Source organism: Dasypus novemcinctus, chromosome 5 (assembly GCF_030445035.2).
Source record: "Dasypus novemcinctus isolate mDasNov1 chromosome 5, mDasNov1.1.hap2, whole genome shotgun sequence".
NCBI classification, from domain to species: Eukaryota; Metazoa; Chordata; class Mammalia; order Cingulata; family Dasypodidae; genus Dasypus; species Dasypus novemcinctus.
In genome coordinates this window covers 157,226,057-157,244,483 of record NC_080677.1, presented here as the reverse complement: position 1 = coordinate 157,244,483, position 18,427 = coordinate 157,226,057, and the positions used below count along the sequence as shown (strand labels likewise).

At 42.2% G+C, this 18,427-nt stretch overlaps 1 protein-coding gene and 1 long non-coding RNA gene across 3 annotated transcripts in view; one reads left to right on the top strand and one right to left on the bottom strand.

Annotated features, from left to right (window-relative positions):
- Positions 1–16,277, bottom strand: part of ODAD2 (outer dynein arm docking complex subunit 2) — a 171,055-nt gene extending 154,778 nt beyond the window's left edge. Inside the window, exons 1-6 of the mRNA XM_058297773.2 lie at positions 16,234–16,277; positions 14,997–15,080; positions 12,401–12,662; positions 3,137–3,294; positions 833–1,028; positions 131–237 (exon numbers count right to left, since the gene is read on the bottom strand). Coding sequence (XP_058153756.1) covers positions 131–237; positions 833–1,028; positions 3,137–3,294; positions 12,401–12,624 — 685 coding nt within the window. The 5' untranslated portion in view covers positions 12,625–12,662; positions 14,997–15,080; positions 16,234–16,277. The remainder of the gene's footprint in view (positions 1–130; positions 238–832; positions 1,029–3,136; positions 3,295–12,400; positions 12,663–14,996; positions 15,081–16,233) is intronic.
- LOC111767133 (uncharacterized) lies at positions 4,103–14,178 on the top strand. 2 transcript variants are annotated; one of them, XR_002799025.2, is made up of 3 exons: positions 4,103–4,385; positions 5,031–5,079; positions 14,088–14,178. It is a non-coding gene; the product is annotated as an uncharacterized lncRNA (long non-coding RNA). The 2 variants fall into 2 exon arrangements; XR_002799027.2 differs by having other exon boundaries at positions 4,979–5,079.
- Positions 16,278–18,427: the final 2,150 nt, after the last annotated feature.

Sequence of the window (18,427 nt, the reverse complement as noted above, 5' to 3'; positions counted from 1 at the left end):
AAAACATAATTATTGAAAAATTTAAATTTTCATTTTCTTAATATTCCATTCTAATGTAGTCATTGAAACAATCTGAAAATATAATAATGAAAATGTATGTAACAGGAAATGAAGCTGGGAAGATATAAACCTGAGGTATATTCGATAGATTCCAAAACTGTTTGGTCTCCTTTTCCCGAGAAACATTTGAGCAGCTCTATGTCATTCTTAACCGCCGATGGATTTAAACGTATTTCTCTGAAATAAAGGTTTAAAAATTCAGCTTCAATGTTTTAAAGCAGAATCGACACAAAACACATGAAAATAGCCTATTCTATCAGAAGGAATATCCTTTTAACAATTAAAAATGCAATAACTTTTAGCCATGTTATAGTGTTACACTCACAAAACCTCAAGAAATTAGTGGTTGCTGTTTAATGTAACATTAAATATACTTTTTTAAATATTCATTTAACTTCTTAATTATAGTATTTTAATTCTCCCAGAAAAATAAGCATATGGGCTATACAAACTCCATAGGATAGTTGCATTATAACTTAATATTTTATGTTATATTCCTAAGTCTTTGAGAATAACAAGCCCACTTAATGTCTTCAGAATTAGATGAACCCCACTAGAATGTTTGAGCCATATTAATGTAAAATTTTAATTTTTAGACCTATAAATACCTACCCAATAAAATTAAGTTTTTTGTTTCCATTATTGCTACTGAATGTTAAATCAATAGCAATAATGTCCACGTTTTAATTTTTTGCTTGTTTTTTTCCCCTAACCTTATTGAAAGGAATTTTTATAGCTACTTTTTAGAGGTTTCTTTTTAAAATAAACTTACAAGGAAATATGTTTTAGTGAGTGATTGAGTAGGTGCAAATCCAGTTGCTGAATCAGCCTGGCAAGGTTCATCTTAACCTCATTTTCAGGATCATCATCTTTGGTAATTTTATCAAGGATATTTAATGCAGATGAGTCTTCTCCTTTCTTTATATTATAGTCTGAGCCCAGAATTTTTACTACAGGATCTCTATTGGCTGACCAAAAATAAATAGATTAAAAAAAATTATCTTCTTGTCTTCCATTACAATAAACAAAGATTAATCCACCCTTCGAGTCCATTCAAATGCATTTCTTTCCTTAAGCTTTCTCTGATCAGGCCAATTAGAATTAATCTCTCCATCTGAGATTCTTTGTACTTGGTAACTTTCTTAGAGCTCTGGAGATGTTCAACCTTACGTTATAATATCACCCACATATGTTACCCCCCTCCCATATTAGGACAAAGGCTAAGACTTATTCCTTTTTTTTTGGATCCTGGGGCATTGCTCAGAAGGGGCATTCAATACAGGTATTCAGGATTTATTTGAAGATAGAGAAACACCAGTTTCCTTAGAAGAATCATCACCAGAGCTGTATGCGCAAGTACGTCTTCATGCGAGTATGCAGATGTGGGTAGGTGCGTGAGTGAATAAATGACGTGATTTTCATAAAAGTTTTCTTCCTAAAATACGGTACTTCCCTCAGCCTATAGCTCTACTGCCCGTCTTTTCCACCTGTTCAAACTGCTCAATGTCTTTTGATGTGAGATTTAGAGAGAGAAATCTAACCAGTATTTACATACATACGAAAATTATAGTGAAAACCTTGAATACCAATTTATGATCAAGGCTGACATAAGATGTGAAAGTCGACCATAAAGACGCTGACACAGAATTTGGGAGAAAAATACAATATGATTGAAAATGAAGGAGAAAGGGGCAGAACACTATTTATAAAGGAAGAATTGAAGTAAAACGACCTGCAGGTGTTGGGACAGGCAGGCAGAAAATGCCTCAGGCACTACTTCAGAGAGCTTGACTTAGTGTAAACGAAGGGAAATACAGTGATGGCACTAACCGTCAGCAGGAAATGGGTTAGGTGACCAGAGCTGAGGGTTGACGAAAGTACTACATGGGGAGAGGACAAGGGAAAAGAGACTAAGACAACAACCATTTATTGAGCACCTCAGTTTATCAACCTCATGCCTGTCATCTCACAAAGATGTATGGGAAGAGTTACTAGGAGAATTCTAGAGAAAAAATTACACCTAATTACCAAATTGTCTTGTAACATTTAGTAGGGAACTACTACTTGGGGCTGTACCTAAACCCTGTAACCCTGTAAGGAATGGCAAAATGCCTCCTGAGGACAAATATTTAGCAAAACTAGCTATGCATTTAGTCTATATGTTAAGCCAAACTAAGCTGAGTAGATGTGATCACATGTCTATTAACTATCTTCTTGATTGCAGCAGTACTTTCAAGATTTTATCCCTCTTCAGTCAAGTACCTTTGATGTGCCGATAGCCTAACAGGAAGAGCAAGAGAGAGAGAAAAAGAGACTGCTGTCCTAAGCTCAACATTCTTTTTTTGGGGGGGAGGGGGGAGGCCCATCTTCCCACCTCCCAGCAAAGGGCAGCTGCAAAAGAATCAATAGTGGGACTTTCTGGTCACTTGATTCCCAAGAAGCAAAACACACACAAGACGTCATTGCCAAGTAATGGGAATTTCTGCTTCTACGAGATATTTAAAGCATGATTATTACAGGCAATCAATCCCATTCTTTTTGGCATATTGGATGATTGGATGATAATGAGAGCATTATATATCTTTAATGAAGAAGAAAAAGATTTCCCACTGAATTCAAGTGAATATCACTGTTGAGAGAAGGCTGTGAAGTCCACAATGGATTATGGCTGAGAAAAAAATGGAAAGTGAAATTATTATAGGCCATCTCTGCCAAAAAAAGAGGCTAGCCTCATTTTAAGGGACATATTGTCACCCCTCCTAGCCGGATGCCAGGGTAGATGCGGCTGCCCGGCCTGGCCATTTGGCTTTGTCTCTGGCGTGGACTTCCAAGGGCACAGGCCTTCGGTCCTTTCAAAAGCTAAGAAGGTGCTCTTTAAATCACAGGCAAAAATTAACATAAAATGAGAAACCTAGAAGCCTAGAAATGGTAAAGAATAAGGCCTTTCATTTTAAAGTAGAATCATGCATATGCCTTTTTATCTTTTAGGTTATAGAACTTTTTTCAAGAAACTGTAAGAAATGATCCCCTTCCCCCCAAGATTAAGCCTGAACCCCGGCCTGGGTAGGAGTGTTACCTTCAAGACAGGTTTGTGCTTCCTTCAGCTTTGCGTCCCTGGCGATATACAACAAGCGTGAAAGCTGCCCAAAGCTCCTAATTTTAATTTGAGGGACAGAGAGAAAAAGCAAAGGCTCTCCATTTTGATCCACTTCCTCTGATTTGACTGTTGTTTCACTAGAAAAGGAAGAACAAATTGAAAGCTTAATGTCACCTGGCTGCCAGTAAAGTTAAATATAAGACATTTAAATAAATTATTTCTGTGTCTCATTTAAAACACAGAAAATATAAATGCCTCTGGTTAGAAGCTCACTTATTTTCCCATTTTCATCCACACTCAAGCCCTTAAATCCCCAAACTTACCAGCAACCACAGTGAGCAATATTCTACAGCCATACAGGAAGGACATTTTAAGCAATTTCTTAAATGCCTACATGAATCAAATAATCACAGTTTTATTCTTTTTTTTAAACTTTTCTATCAATGGGTTGGGTTTTGACATTCATGCTTTGGGGCCATCTAAGGTTATTTTATTTATAAAATTTTTATACCACAATAATTAGTGGTTAGGAGTTTTCCTCACTACTCTGTATGAACAAATAAAGTTATGGAAAAAGGCTACTAGAGCCTCTGTGTGGATTATTTTCCCACCCCAGACCCCCTAATTGGTTTACCTTAGGATAACGAGCTGGTTTTCTAAATGAGCTTTTCCTGGTCAGAGATTATAGAGCCTCCTGGATTTGTGTTTCTGTCCATTTTAAGGGTTTTTAGTTTGGCACCTAAATACTGTTTAGAAGGTGTTTTATGGGAGTGAGAGTTCCATAGATTTCCACCATTGACAACAATAGTTAGACTGCTAGGCTCTCACTGCTTGCTGATATCCCTGAGAAAACTGCCCACATCTTAAGACCTGATCAAGCATATTTTAACTTGCAATGCAGAGAGACAACGGTGGAATGTGGCCAGGTCACCAGAAGCAGTAAACCTGACAGACGCAGGCTGCTACTACTGACTCGGCTTCACAAGAGCAGAAACCAGATAACGGGGCCGTGTGGGTGGAAGGGGAAGCTCCCAGGGAGGTCCTCGTCCTGCTCTCCAGAACGGACGGCCACGTCACCTCACCAGGCAGGAGACTCTGCAGGGAGCTGACATCAAGGAGCTCGTATGGGGAGACTCTTCTGGATCATCCAGGTGGACCCCATGCAATCACGAGGGTCCTTTTACGAGGAGGGTCCAAGTGGAGAGGGTGATGTGGGCCAGAAGCAGAGGTGAGAGTGGGGCCGGAGGCTTCCGGAAGCTGCGAAGGGCGAGGAAAGGGACTCTCCACAAGGCACTAGCCCTGCCAACCCAATTAGAGTGCTGACCGCGAGGCCTGGGAGATAATAAATGTGTGGGTTTTTGGTTTTTTTTTTAAGATTTATTTATTTATTTCCCCTTTCCCCCTGCCCCGGCTGTCTGTGCTCTGTGTCTATTTGCTGCGTCGTCGTCTTTGTCCGCTTCTGTTGTCAGTGACACGGGAATCTGTGTTTCTTTTTGTTGCATCATCTTGCTGTGTCAGCTCTCCATGTGTGCGGCACCATTCCTGGGCAGGCTGCACTTTCTTTCACGCTGGGCAGCTCTCCTTACGGGGCGCACTCCTTGCGCGGGGGGCTCCCCTACGTGGGGGACACCTCTGCGTGGCAGGGCACTCCTTGCGCTCATCAGCACTGCGCATGGGCCAGCTCCACACGGGTCAAGGAGGCCCGGGGTTTGAACCGCGGACCTCCCATGTGGTAGACGGACGCCCTATCCACTGGGCCAAGTCCACTTCCCCATAAATGTGTGTTTTAAGTGCAAAGTTTGTGGTAACTTGTTTCAACAGCCATGGAAACGACCAGACACTTTACCAGCCTTGCCCTCTGCTCTGTCTCCAGGACCTCAAATAAGAACTACACGGAGAAGGCACTCAATACATACCTGCGGGTAAGTGAATGAGTAAAAGATTTCTAGACTTAAGGATGACACGCGTTGTGTACAAAATGTATTTTTTCTCTAAAAGAAGGCTTCTGGAAGAATGTCCTTAGGATTGAGATTTCCAGGGCTGGTCGGTAAGTGGACGATGATGGGGCTAGGTTATAGGGTGACCGATGGCTAAACAAAACCAGGCCACTTCACTCCAGAAAGTGAAACTCTTGGTGAGAAAGTGGAGGCTGGAAGCACAGGTGACAAGGTTCACTGCTCCTTCCAGCCGAAGCCTGCAGCTTAACAGGGAAATGGGAGTAAGAGGCCAGCTCTAGACAGGATGGAGAAGAGGCATTTCTGCTTCTGGGCTCACAGTTTGCAGCACCTGGAGAATAAGCTCTTGGAAAGAAAACTACGGCACCCACCTCAGCAAGATCAAGAAGAATGGGCTGCAAATGCAATCTACTGGGCTGATCGAGAGACTGAAACTGAAATTTGAGGAAGGGGGATGGAATTCTCAGCTTATACTAGAAAACCAGAGAGCAGGAAAATGCCTTATTTATTTAATCCCTAGGGGTTAGTTCAGTGCCCAGAACTTAGTAATTACTCAATAAAAGAATGTCTAAATAATAACATAAGAAAAGAGGCTGTAGTCAAGAAACTAGTTAGCAATTCTCAAGGACTAAATATATTTAAAGAGCTCAAAAACAAAACGTGTGGCCACCGACATTCTTCCCGTGACTTAGACATTTTACCAAAGTAAGATAATTATTCTCATAAAACAATACAATTTTAAAGTGGGGCCAAACCTTAGAGATGATGCAATTCATTTTGTTGATCAGAAAACTAGGGCCCAGAAAGGTAAAAACCCTTGCTAAAGTCTGCATTTCTGGGGGAAAGGACCACAGCTCAGTGTCCTGATTTCCCAGCCATGAAGAATTCCTACCAGCACACAGTTTTGTCTCAGCACATACAGATCTCTGAGACACAGCTAAATGAGATTCACAACTGAAATGTGGCAATGTTAAAGCAGACATGATGCAATAAAAAACTCAGTTCCAACAGAAGAGTAGTTGCGGGAACAGGAAATGACATTTTCACAGTGATTCCGAATGCTCATCCAATTCATAAATTTCCTAAAGCTATGTTATAGAGATTCAAAGCACCTCAGCAATGGGTACCAACAAAAGACACTGGTGCCAGTAGAATCGGCCTTAGTTTACAAAGGATTAGGACTTCATTCTGAGGGATTTTAGGAAGATAATTTCAGCCCGTCTGTTAAGAACAAAAGCCACGAAAACGGTAATTAGAAGAAGCCAACCATTTCCATAAAAATGAAAGTAGAAGTATTTTCTCCTTAAATTGAAAATGGAGAGGGTGACAAATGTCAAGATGGGCAGAACAGCCGTACCCTGGAAATGGTTCTAAAGGAAAAGAATGAACCACGCAATGTGGGCCAAGCGCAGTGCCTCTCTACTCAATGATGACAATCAGCGCAAAAGGAGGCAGGACGGTGCATGAAAAGTTAAACCTTTTGAGGAGGTGAGTAAAGGATTGATTTCAATATCAGATGCCTGTTAGCCTAATTCAGAAGAAGGCTGATCAAACTTTTACTGAACGCTACAGAGGGCATTTGGGGATATGCAACATCAAAGTGAGAAGAGAGGCCACAAGTATAACATATTCCCGCAAATACCGCAGAGATCAACAAAAAGAGATAGCTTACCTACTTCAACAAACTTGCAGGAAAGATAAAACTGGTCTATTTTGGAACAGGGATGTCTAAGAGGACGGACAGCCACAAGAAGAAGAATGTGCCCTTCTTTTTGGGGGGGGGAGCAAGTGCTCAACCACTAAGCTATATCTGCTCCCCAATGAGAGCTGGTTTTTAAGTTTGTTTGTTTGTTTTTAGGATGTACCAGGGATTGAAACGGGGATCTCATACATGGGAAGCAGGCACTCAACCACTTGAGCTACATCCACTCCCTATGCCCTTCTTTTAACACATCAAAGGAAGTTCCTGTTTGGTAGAAACTTGCCTAAAAACTCCAGGTTCAAAGCCATCTTGATGACCTTGGCCCTCCCAACACATGGACTTATAAGGCCCAGCTCCATTTTTGAAGGAGAACAGCCTCTCCACTTTAAATAAATGTTTTAACTGTGGTATGGGCCAGCAGTTAAGCAGAAAAGATACAAGTGCTGATGAGCCAAGGGGCGCAGCACAAGGTGTTTGGAACTATGTCTTAAAAGTAAACTCCTCTGTCCAATGAGGGCCTCTCCTGTTTACACCACTTGTTGTTATTTTGCTAGAGGTAGCAGAGTGGCTATGGGTTGCTGAATGTTCTTTGGTTTGAGGCATGGAGCAAGGAGTTTGTATGGTAGACCTGACCTGCAAGGGAGAGCACTTCCTATTTTCCACTATTAACAAAATCTCAGCTGTATCCTTGTCCTGCCCAGGGCAAACAGTCCCTACCAGGTTTTCATCAAGGCCAACCAGGCATGGTTTCCTTCAAATACAAGTGATGCCACCAACCCTTCTTCCCCCTTCCAACTTTAAAGATGTCATCAGCAAAGGTCAGAAATAAAAACAATGGGTAGAAAATTGTCCCAAGGCAAAGATGCATAGTGAATTTCACAGAAATACGAAATAGAAATACAAAAATCAAGGGGTAGTGGTTTCAAAATATACATGTTCCCTGATGATTGTAGGAAGATGGTGACAGACTAACAGGCAGAGCTGAATGATTTTACAAAAACAACAGAGAACAAGCCAAAAGCTGTCCAAGGGACCTGCTTTGGGGGTCAGCAGACCAGGACAGTGCTACACAACTCCCAGGAGGGTGAGGGACAAAGAAATGAAGAAGGAAAATGACAATTGTGAGTACCAAGCCCTGTGGGGCTCGGAAGGGCTCCCCCAGGCCCAAGATATTAAGCTGGAATAAAACACCTGCCTCCCTGCAGCTGACTGAGAGGGGGAACAGCTATCTTCCTCCCTGTCAACTGTTTCAAGGGAAAAGGGAGGGGACGTCAAGGTGCTTTCCTTCAGGGAATTCAGCTAGCAGAGCCTGCTTTGAATCTCCAAACTCGAAATTCAATGCAGGAACACAGGAGAGCCAAGACAGAAACATCCCCCTGGAAAGGTCCCCTGACTAGCACTGTCTGCTGGATGACCTGGAAATTGCATGAACGAAAACTGTTCATGCTCTCTTTATCCAACCCCTGGGAGAAAATCTGCACCTCACTGGCCCAATTTTGAAAACTTAACCTGGGCAATTTTAAAGACTGAGAATAAGTTGAACCAATTATCAAAGAAGAGCTATGAAAAAAAAATAGGCAAGAGAGAGTAGACATTGGCCATCAGAGTAAATTCACCAACATATTCAGAGGCCTAGACAGTCAGAAAAAATTATAAACCATGCTAGCAAACAGGAAGAGATGGCCCAGCCAAAAGAACAAACCAAGTATTCTAAAGGGATACAGGATTTAATACAATTAATCAGTGATAATCACACAACTCTCCTAAATCACTTCAAAGAATTTAAAGGCAATATGACTTAAAGAAATAAAGGATATTAGGAAGACATCGGAGAGTCAAGAACAATTTGAAAGCCTGCAAAGAAAAGTAGTAGACCTTATGGAAATGAAAGACATGATGGATGAGATTAAAAATATATTAGAGGGAAGCGGACTTGGTCCAATGGATATGGCACCCGCCTACCACATGGGAGGTCCACGCTTCAAACCCCGGGCCTCCTTGATCCATGTGGAGCTGGCCCATGTGCTGTGCTGATGCACACAAGGAGTGCTATGCCACGCAGGGGTGTCCCCCGCATAGGGGAGCCCCACACACAAGGAGTGCGCCCCATAAGGACAGCTGCCCAGCATGAAAGAAAGTGCAGCCTGCCCAAGAATGGCACTGCACACAAGGAGAGCTGACACAACAAGATGACACAACAAAAAGAAACACAGATTCCTGGTGCTGCTGCTAAGGATAGAAGCAGTCACAAGAACACACAGAGAGCAGACAACTGGGTGGGGGGGGGCACAGAAGAGGAGAGAAATAAATTAAAAAAGAAATACATTAGAGGAACATAAGAGAAGATTTGAATTGCTTGAAGACAGAATTCGTGATTTCAAAGACAGAACACTTGAACTGGAAAAGATAGGAGAACAGAAAGGGAGGAAAACAGAACAGAGTCTCAGGGAATTGAATGACAACATCAACTGTACAAACATTTGCATTATTGGTGTTCCAGAAGGAGAAGAGAATGGAAAAGGGGCAGAAAGACTATTTGAGGAAATAACGACAGGAAACTTCCCAAACCTTATGATGGACATATGCACCCAAACAGAATAAATATGAATAGACCTACCCTGAGATACCTACTATTCAGAATGACAAACATCAGAGATAAAGAGAGGATTCTGAAAGCAGCAAGAGAAAAGCAAAGCATCACATACAGGGGAAACTCGATAAGATTAAGTGCCAACCTCTCATGAGAAACCACTGAGGAGAGAAGAAAGCTATATGATGTATTTAAGATACTGAAAGAGAAAACCTGCCAGCCAGGAATTCTGTATCCAGCAAAGCTGTCCTTCAAAAGTGAGGGTGAGTCCACAGTTTTCACAGACAAACAAAAACTGATAGAATATGTTACCAAAAGACCAGATTTACAAGAGATACTAAAGGGGGTGCTGCAACCTGAAAGGAAAAAATAAGGATGAGAGATTTGGAGAAGAGTTTAGAAATGAAGATTATTAGGAAGGGTAAACTAAAGGATAAGAAAACAGACAATAGGATGATATGACAACAGAGAATGAACTATACTTCATTCATTCTGTCCTTGGCATAGTTATTTAACTTCCACTTAGGCCGTAATTCTTTCTAGATAATCTGTCCTTCAGCTCTCCGCCCTACAGAGAGCTGGAGGACAGAATGAAGTAAGAAAGTAATGCCTTTACAGTAATTACACTGAATGCTACTGGACTGACCTCCCATATCAAAAGACACAGACTAATAGAATGGATAAAAAATCATGAGCCATCTTTACATTGTCTACAAAACAGATGTAAGGACACAACCAGGTTCAAAGTGAACGGTTGGAAAAAGGTATTTCGTGTAAATAGTAACCAAAAAATAACTGGAGTAGACCAGATAAATGTAAAATAACATATATGAACAATAATTACTCGTTACAACTGGCAAATTGTTCTTGTGATCAGTATTCCGTAACTTTTTCATACAAAATAAACTCTTGCTTTTATTGAGGAGGACTGGAGAAGAGATTTTTTTTTTGGATACTTCATTTTTCTTTAATCCTTTTTTATTCATACTCTTTAATTAAAATGACCTATCTAGATCAATATTGATTTAGCATGACTACTATTGAACAAGATTTTGAGTTTTTCTGCCTCATAAAATTATGAGTTGGCAAATTGTTATCCGCTGTAATTCATTCCAATAAGATATGAAGAATTCCCGAATAGGAATTATATTCTCCAGAAAGAATTATGGTCTAAGGGGAAATTAAATAACCATACCAATCATTTATTTCATTCTTAGAGATTATTATCTCTGTTAGAGCAGTAATATAAAAATTAGAATTATGTTCTAATTAACTTCCATTATATTTGAGTTATTATATACATTTATAAATGTTTGTTGCTATGCTATCTATTTTTTATAAGTGGCCTTGAACTCTCTTTTAAAATTTGTAATTTCTAGTTTTCTATTTATTTTATAATTTTACAATAAAGGACTTTTTAACAGCTAAAAAAAATCCTTCTTAGGGGAATACTGTGCATGAAGCAGAGATATAAGAATGGAAATATAGCAAAAAGTGTTTGGACAAGGGTAGCAAAAGAGAAGCAAAAGAGCAAACTTTGAAGAATGGGGTCAGCCCACCTACCCAGGTGGAGGTGTGCTCCTGTTTGTATACCTCGGAACACAAAATTAGTACAGAGGTAAGACACAATGGCAGTCTTGATCTACTTGATTCAGACATGTACTTGAAATCCACTTTTGTACCAAGTAGTTAAAGTGTATTTAAATGGCTTTGCAGGCAAGTTCATCTTTCAAAACTGCAGAAACTCAATCTGTGATACTATGCTGAATTTAGGAGGGAACAACAAAAAGTGGGTAAATGTCCCAGGAATGACAAGCACTTTGGAAAAGTGATGATAGGCACAAATAGAAATTTAAAATCTCACTAAAAAGCAAAGATTTCAAAAACCTCAGACAGAAGGTAGACCATGATATCAAAGCTAAATAGCTCGTCAAATGCAGTTCAAGAATGGTTTGACAGTTCTAAACATAAAATTCGGGCTTTATTCTCCCAAATACTTCCAAAGAAGAAAAAGAAAAAAGGCATCTACATGAAGATTCGGCTAGTTAGGCAATTGTTTCTGATAAGGTCAGAATTTAAAAGTACATATGCAAAACCAAAGACAAATCTGGTAGAAAAGAGGATTTGAGTGACAAAATATATATAAACCTGCAGCTGGACCAAAAGAATTTCCACCCATACAAATTCGAAATAATTTTTTTAGCCACATTCAGAATAAGAAAACTTGATAACCCACTGGTTGAGGAAGATGAAGGATGTCATACTGTTTTGTTTTAATTTCTACTTTGGAAATTCGGGGGGCTACTCCAATTGTTAAGTCTTTCCCTTCTATTCAGCAAAAATCATCACCCTTCCCTGGCCACCCCCAGGAATGGATAGATTCAAATATCCAAAGGGTGGTGCTGCAGGGACAGTTACCAGACATTGTCTGTCCTCCCATGGCCCACTGGGTGGACTGGGGGAGAGTGTGGGCTATGGTGTGGACCATTGACCATGAGGTGCAGTGGTGCTCAGAGATGTATTCACCAAATGCAATGAATGTCTCATGATGATGGAGGAGATTGTTGTTATGGGGGGAGGAGTGGGGTGAGGGGGATGGGGGGTATATGGGGACCTCATATTTTTTGGATGTAATATTAAAAAAATAAAGACAAAAAAACACAAAACAAATACCCAAAGGGATTATATCTGTGTTAGAGGTCACAGCCCAGTGCCTGCTGGGCCTGGCAGGTAAAGCAGATGAACAGAATCCAGGCATAAAGCCTGGAGAAGGTGGTCAAAAGAAACTAACATTTACATTTTAAAGTTAGACAAATTCTGTGTTGGCCCAACAAAATAACCTCAGATTGCATCCGAGAGCCTTTGGATTACCATCCCTGGTTTAGGTGACTTCTGAAATTCAGAGAGATTAAGTGACTTGCCTAAAACCTACAACCAATTTTTTTTTTAAGTGGATAACGATGATATTAAATTCCAGAAGCAATTAATGAACTTACCTGACAATATACCCTGATTCAAACGCAGAGGGGTCCAGACTTGTTTTCCATTCGAGTGGTTCTATGAACACGAATTTTGCCTCTTGGGGATAGTTATAGATAAAACTCTCCACAAACACAATAATTTCATTTAAAATCGCTTCATTCAGAGGGGTCATTTCCAGAGTTCCGGCGCCATAGCCAGCTGCAATCCACTGGGCTGACCTGGTCAGCGCCGCCCCCATGGGTCCGTCAGGGCTCGCGTCTCACTTTTACACTCACCCTACGTCAGAGGGAAAGAGGGAGACGGTCATTTCCACCATTTTAAACTAGTGCTACCCAAACCCACATGTTGCTTATTCATCTTAGAGGTTTGTTTTCTACTATCTCATTGCTCTTCAATTCAAAAAATTAAAATACAATTCGAATAACTATCTCTGAACCAGCTCTAAGCAAAACTGCCTGGCCTGAAATCAACAGCTTCTTTTCAATTTCTCTGGGTCTCAGAGAGATCATTCAAATAATTGGCAGAAAATCAAAACAGAAAACTCTAAGAGCAGATAAGAAGAATTAGATTTGGTTGGGATGGAGACTTTGGTTCACAGCCCTGCTGGAAGCTGGGAGTTTACGTGAGCAAGGGTCTGTGGATTAGGCCACACATTACTGAGAATTCTGCTGTTTAAACTGAATTCTGCTCCTCAGCTTTCTAATAGTTAGAATATCTGCATCAGAGTCAGTGCCATGATGAACATAATGATTCTGAGAGCTTGGCAAGTTCCCAAAGTATCTTCTGAAATAATAAGAAATAGAATAAGGATGTTATTGTGCAATATCATTTTAATTTCTCTGGAAATTGAAATAGCATGCATTGCTCCTATTAAGCAGGATATCTGAGTAATCCAAATACTGCATTCCCTGACTATACATCCTGCTGAAGATAATATTGTTATTAAGATATGTAAGGGCCAATGAGAGACAGGTATGAGTCTTTTATCTTTCTTACTGATTATTGAAATAATCTACCATTAAAATAAAAATTCAAATGAAACAAATTTCACTTTGTCTAAATAGAACTTAGTCTTTAAAAGAAGATCTTTAAAAAGATTATAGTCATTAGCAGTAACATTAAATAACAACCAAGTTAAATGACCAGCTCTGATATCAATCAATTCATAACTGTCATTTAAGGCTTTTTTTCAGATAATTGACACTTGTTTGTTTTCCCATTTGTAATAACACTGATAATTAAAACCTTTCTTCTAGAATCTTAGAAGATGAAAATTATCAAGTGAAATATAGAATATTTCCGCATTATTATTGGAATGTCTCAGAAGTACAAGAATTTATCAGAAATGAATTGGAGAGTTTACTTTCTGTACTGTATTAAATCTTGAAATCCAGTAACACAGGCATCAAATCAGTAGGTCTCAATAGGAGCAGTCCAGCCTCCTGCAAAGCTGCACAGAAATATTCTAAAGACTTTATTAGCAAAACGATGGCAAGGGGACATCATTGGCATTTAGTGGCTAGGACCAAAGATGTTGTGCAATGTGCAGACGGTGCCCAGAAGGAAGGATGGTGCTGCAACCTCCAGGTATTCAATAGGTAGAAAACCTCAGATAATTAATACTTAAACCAAGAACGTATTCTATTTTACAAATAATCAGAGTATTTTTTTCACAATTTTAATATACACTGAATTTTCCAGGATTGCAACCATCCTATAAATCAAAGGAAAAATTGTACATACTTTGTTTGAGATGGAACTTGACCAAGAGCTCAGAAGTTTGGAAAATCACATCATTGGTGGCAATGCTATGCACACGATTAAAGTTGCCAACCACACATCTGCACCAGCTGGCATCTGGAGCTGCGGCATGCACAGTGATTTCATGTAAGGCGGGAGCGTCTGACTACTTCAGTCTGCAGTCCAGTGTAGAGCTACCCAAGCACTCACATGTGGCTATCTGATTGCAATTCTTTTCCTTTTAATTTCCCTTTGTTTCGCAGTTAGAGCACTATATATTGATGTAAAAAATTATGATTATCTATGATGTTTTAAGGAAAAACAGGCATTATAAATGTTATAAAAACAGTGTTACATCAGATAGGGTTGAAAACTACCATTTTAACGGTATATAAAAAATTTTAAAAGCGAACTAAAATGCATAAAGTTTGGGTACAAATTTATTGTGCCCTTTTTTTAAGTATTCCAGTGTTTTGCTTCTATGGGTAGTTCATGAAAAATGTTTTAGATTCTGATCATAAAAGCATGTACTGATGTGTACTTGCGATACTCCTGAATTTGATAATAGTATGAGAACAATTGCGAAAAGTTTTACTTATACAGAATGGCTTCGGCAGGCAAATCCGTTTTGTAATCTTAACTGTAATATTTGTTTTCATAATCCTATAAAGACAGAGTATCCATCATTTCTTTCTTGCATCTTCTCAGAGAAAAAGGTGAAATTACAGACTATATAACAATCAACATACTACATGATAGTCAAAATAACATATAGCAATTTTTTTAAAGACCCTTTAAAAGAAGCTACAAAATACAAAATGTTCTTCTTTTAGACATAATAAAATTTATAGAAATGTAAGTAAATTATACCTGAACCTATTCAAATTGTTTTTCTGAGTCTAGTGAAACTTCAAAAAGGCCGGTTAGTAGAAAGCTGAGGAACTTCTGTGCAGCCTATAACAAACAGAAAGAAAATGCAATATTATGGGGAAAAGAAGTGGAGCAAAATCTCAAGTAGAATATTGGTTAAAGAAAAGAAGGGCGGATGTAAGTGAATGAGTTTTTTTTTTTTTAATTGGAAAAGCTGGTGTTTTTCATCTCAGGTATGAGAAATGTCTGATGGTGCCTTAATTTTTTACCAAAGGAACCAAAGGTATGGCATTATTCCATTGTTTCCAGCCATGCCGAAATGGTCAGAATAACTCAGGTAAAAATGCAAAAAAGAGTACTTTTCATCAAGTCCACTGCTTGTCAGTTCCATCCAATGTCCATCCCTTACATTATTTTGGTGCCCTTGAGTTCTTGCCTCAGAGCCATAATTAGGAAGCCCAAACGGGCATACATAGTGTCCACCTTTGAATTAAAAGTAAAAAGGTTAAAGACAAGCAACTTCACCATGAAAGACAAAAAAGTTCTCGTGTGCGTCTGTGTCCATCACTTTGCCCTCACCTCCTCTACCAATGAAATGTATAAAATGGAATTTGTCAGGGCCACCTTCCTAGCTGCCGGTGTCATGAATAACTAAATGAAGCCCATTCGTGATCATTTCTGTGATGCTTATGAGAGGGAAAGCCGAGTCCTCTCGGAGGCTTAGTAAATGTCAGCACCTGCTCCGAGAGCCAGACATGGGGGGAGGGGGGGCACCCCGCTATTCTGAGGGCGGTGGAGCTCTTCAGTAAGACCTGCAGGACAACTCGACTCACAGAACCCACAGCGACAGGCCCTAAAGACCAAACCCAAACGCTGCGTGAAGTCCCAGGAGGCGGCACCGCCAGGCCCACGAGTGGGGGCGCCCGGGCGGGGAGGGCGCGGGTCCAGCTCGGGGGCAGAGGGGGCGAGGACGACGGGACGCGGGAAGGCGGCAGGGCTGCGGGGCGGCGCGGGAGGGAGGCAGGGCAGGGCGGGACCCAAGGGAGGCGACGTGCGGGGCAGGGGCGAGGGGGCTGGGGGCGCGGGCCGGGGCAGGCCGGGCTCCCGCAGGGAGGGGACGCGGGGACCCGGGGCCAGCGGAGGCGCCGACGCAGGGCCCGCGGGCGCAGCCTGGCGGTGCGGGGCGCCGGGCCGCGGGAGTGGAGCGCCCCCAGCCCCCCGCGCCGCCCGCACTCACCGCCGCCGCTCCGGCCCGCGCCGTCGCGCGCCTGTTGCTAGGACGCGCGGGTCAACAGCGCGCGGGCGGAGCGCGGCCGCGCGGCAGGGGACAGCTTGGGGACCGCCCTCGCCCCGCCCCGGCCGCGCCCCCGGGCCCCGAGGCCCGGGTCCCCGCGGTGGCTCGTGCCGCTGGCCCCTCCGTCCTCCGCTGGCTCGGGCCACCCGCCGCCGCCCGCTGCGCCCTGCAAGCGCCTTCCTGCACCGCCTTGTTCAGCCACACTCATCCCCCCTCCCGGGCGGTGACCCTTCACCGGGTCGAGCTAAGGAGCGGCTGGGCAGATGTCACAACATCTGCCACAGCCAGCAGCCAGACAAGATGCGTGCCCAAAGCGACGCGTGTTTCTCCACGAGCTTCCCGACAGGTAGCGTCTACCTACACAACCTTCAGGCTCCACCGAGGTCTCACAGGTGGGAGGAATGGAGTACGGACGAGAGTGGACTTACTGATATTCTACTATGCAAACTGTTGTGCCCAGTAATGGAAGAAATTGTAGCACTGATGTGGGGGAAGTGGCCACCGTAGCTGCTGAGGGTAGGGAGAGGAAGAAGAGATGTGATGTGGGGCATTTTCAGGACTTGGAGTTGTCCTGGGTGGTACTGCAGGGACAGATGCTGGACATTGTATGTCCTGCCATGGCCCACTGGGTCAACTGGGGGAAGAGTGTAAACTATAACGTAATATCCATGTGGTGCAGCAGTGCTCTCAAATGTCTTCACCAAATGCAATGAATGTGCCATGATGATGAAAGAGGTTGTTGATGTGGGAGGAGTGGGTTAGGGGGGATGGGGGTATATGGGGACCTCATATTTTTTGAATGTAACATTTTTTTAAAAATAAAGAAAATAAAATAGCATATTGGAGACTTCCATTTCCTCGGCAGAACCCAAATAGGACAGACTACTTGAATACTCACTGGGAACCCAGAAATTGCTCTGGGAAGGTCCAGCTCAAAGAATCCAAATGGAAGGAGAGCGCACAGGCCCCGGGTGCCCAGTGCTCTTTACCTTTGTGCTTTAGGCCGTCTTCACCCCCCTGGTCCCCCCTGGTAGACACCCTACCAACAAGAGCCCCAGCTCTGGAAAAACAGTGGGGGCTGATGGAGTGGAGAAAAAATATTTGGGAAGGAAGAGAAGGTGGTAAAGTGTTTAGGGGCCAAGGCTGGGTAATTTAGGGTGGTGGAGTGTATAGGGACCAGAGCTGGATTCTGTCCCTAAACTGAGGTGGCAGATGTGTAATGAGGTTAGGGTATTCCATGCCAGGACGTTAACGGTCCGTCCCAGTGAAAAAGCAGAAGGCCTCAAAGGCAAAAGGCATTAGACGTTTGGACTTAGAATCGTTTGCCTCGAGGACCCTCCACCTCCAGAGCAGCCTGGACTTGCAGTGTGTCAGGAAGTGGTCTACACCGATGGGTGCTTCATCCAAGAGAAGTCCCTGAATGCATGGGTAGGTGGCGTGCTGGGCCTACCACACAGTCCTAGCCGTTGGCTTTCAGGCTGGGGAGGATCAGCACCCACCCTTCAGTCCTGGGAGCCGGGAAACGTCTTCAGGTGCCTTACTTCACCTGCACATTTCATCAGCTGCAGAATGGTGGGGGGATTAGCTAGACCCGATGTGAGAACCTGCCAGAGTTGAGGATAATTGAGCTTGGTTTGCAAAGCTGGAAAAAACCAGCTTCCACCAAGATCTGAGCGTTCTTGACTTCATTGGTCAAATTCATGCCAGGGGTCAGAATCTCCCGTTGCTTCATCGGATGGTGAAATCTGAATATTAAACCAGAGATTTTCCAAGCAACAGGTATGTAATAATATTTAAACTTGAAGACTTCCCAGCTAACTTCTTCGAATTTTTCCTTGAAACACTAACTGACCTTCAACTCTCAGCTTAAATGACACTGACTCAGAGAGGCCCTTCCTAAGCATCCAATCTACAGTTAGCTCCCTGTCGCACTTATTACTGCTGGTCTTTTCCTTGTTTATAGCCTGTCTCTGGCCACTAGGAGATAAGCTCCAGGAAGTCAGGGCTCCTTTTATGTCTCCTTCAAAGCTCTCTCTCTCTAACTTCTAGAAGAGTGTCTAGAAAAGGAGCAAAATTGTTGAATCACCCAGTCAACAGTGGTTTGTTATCTGACACTTTCTGTTGAACCATGCAGGGG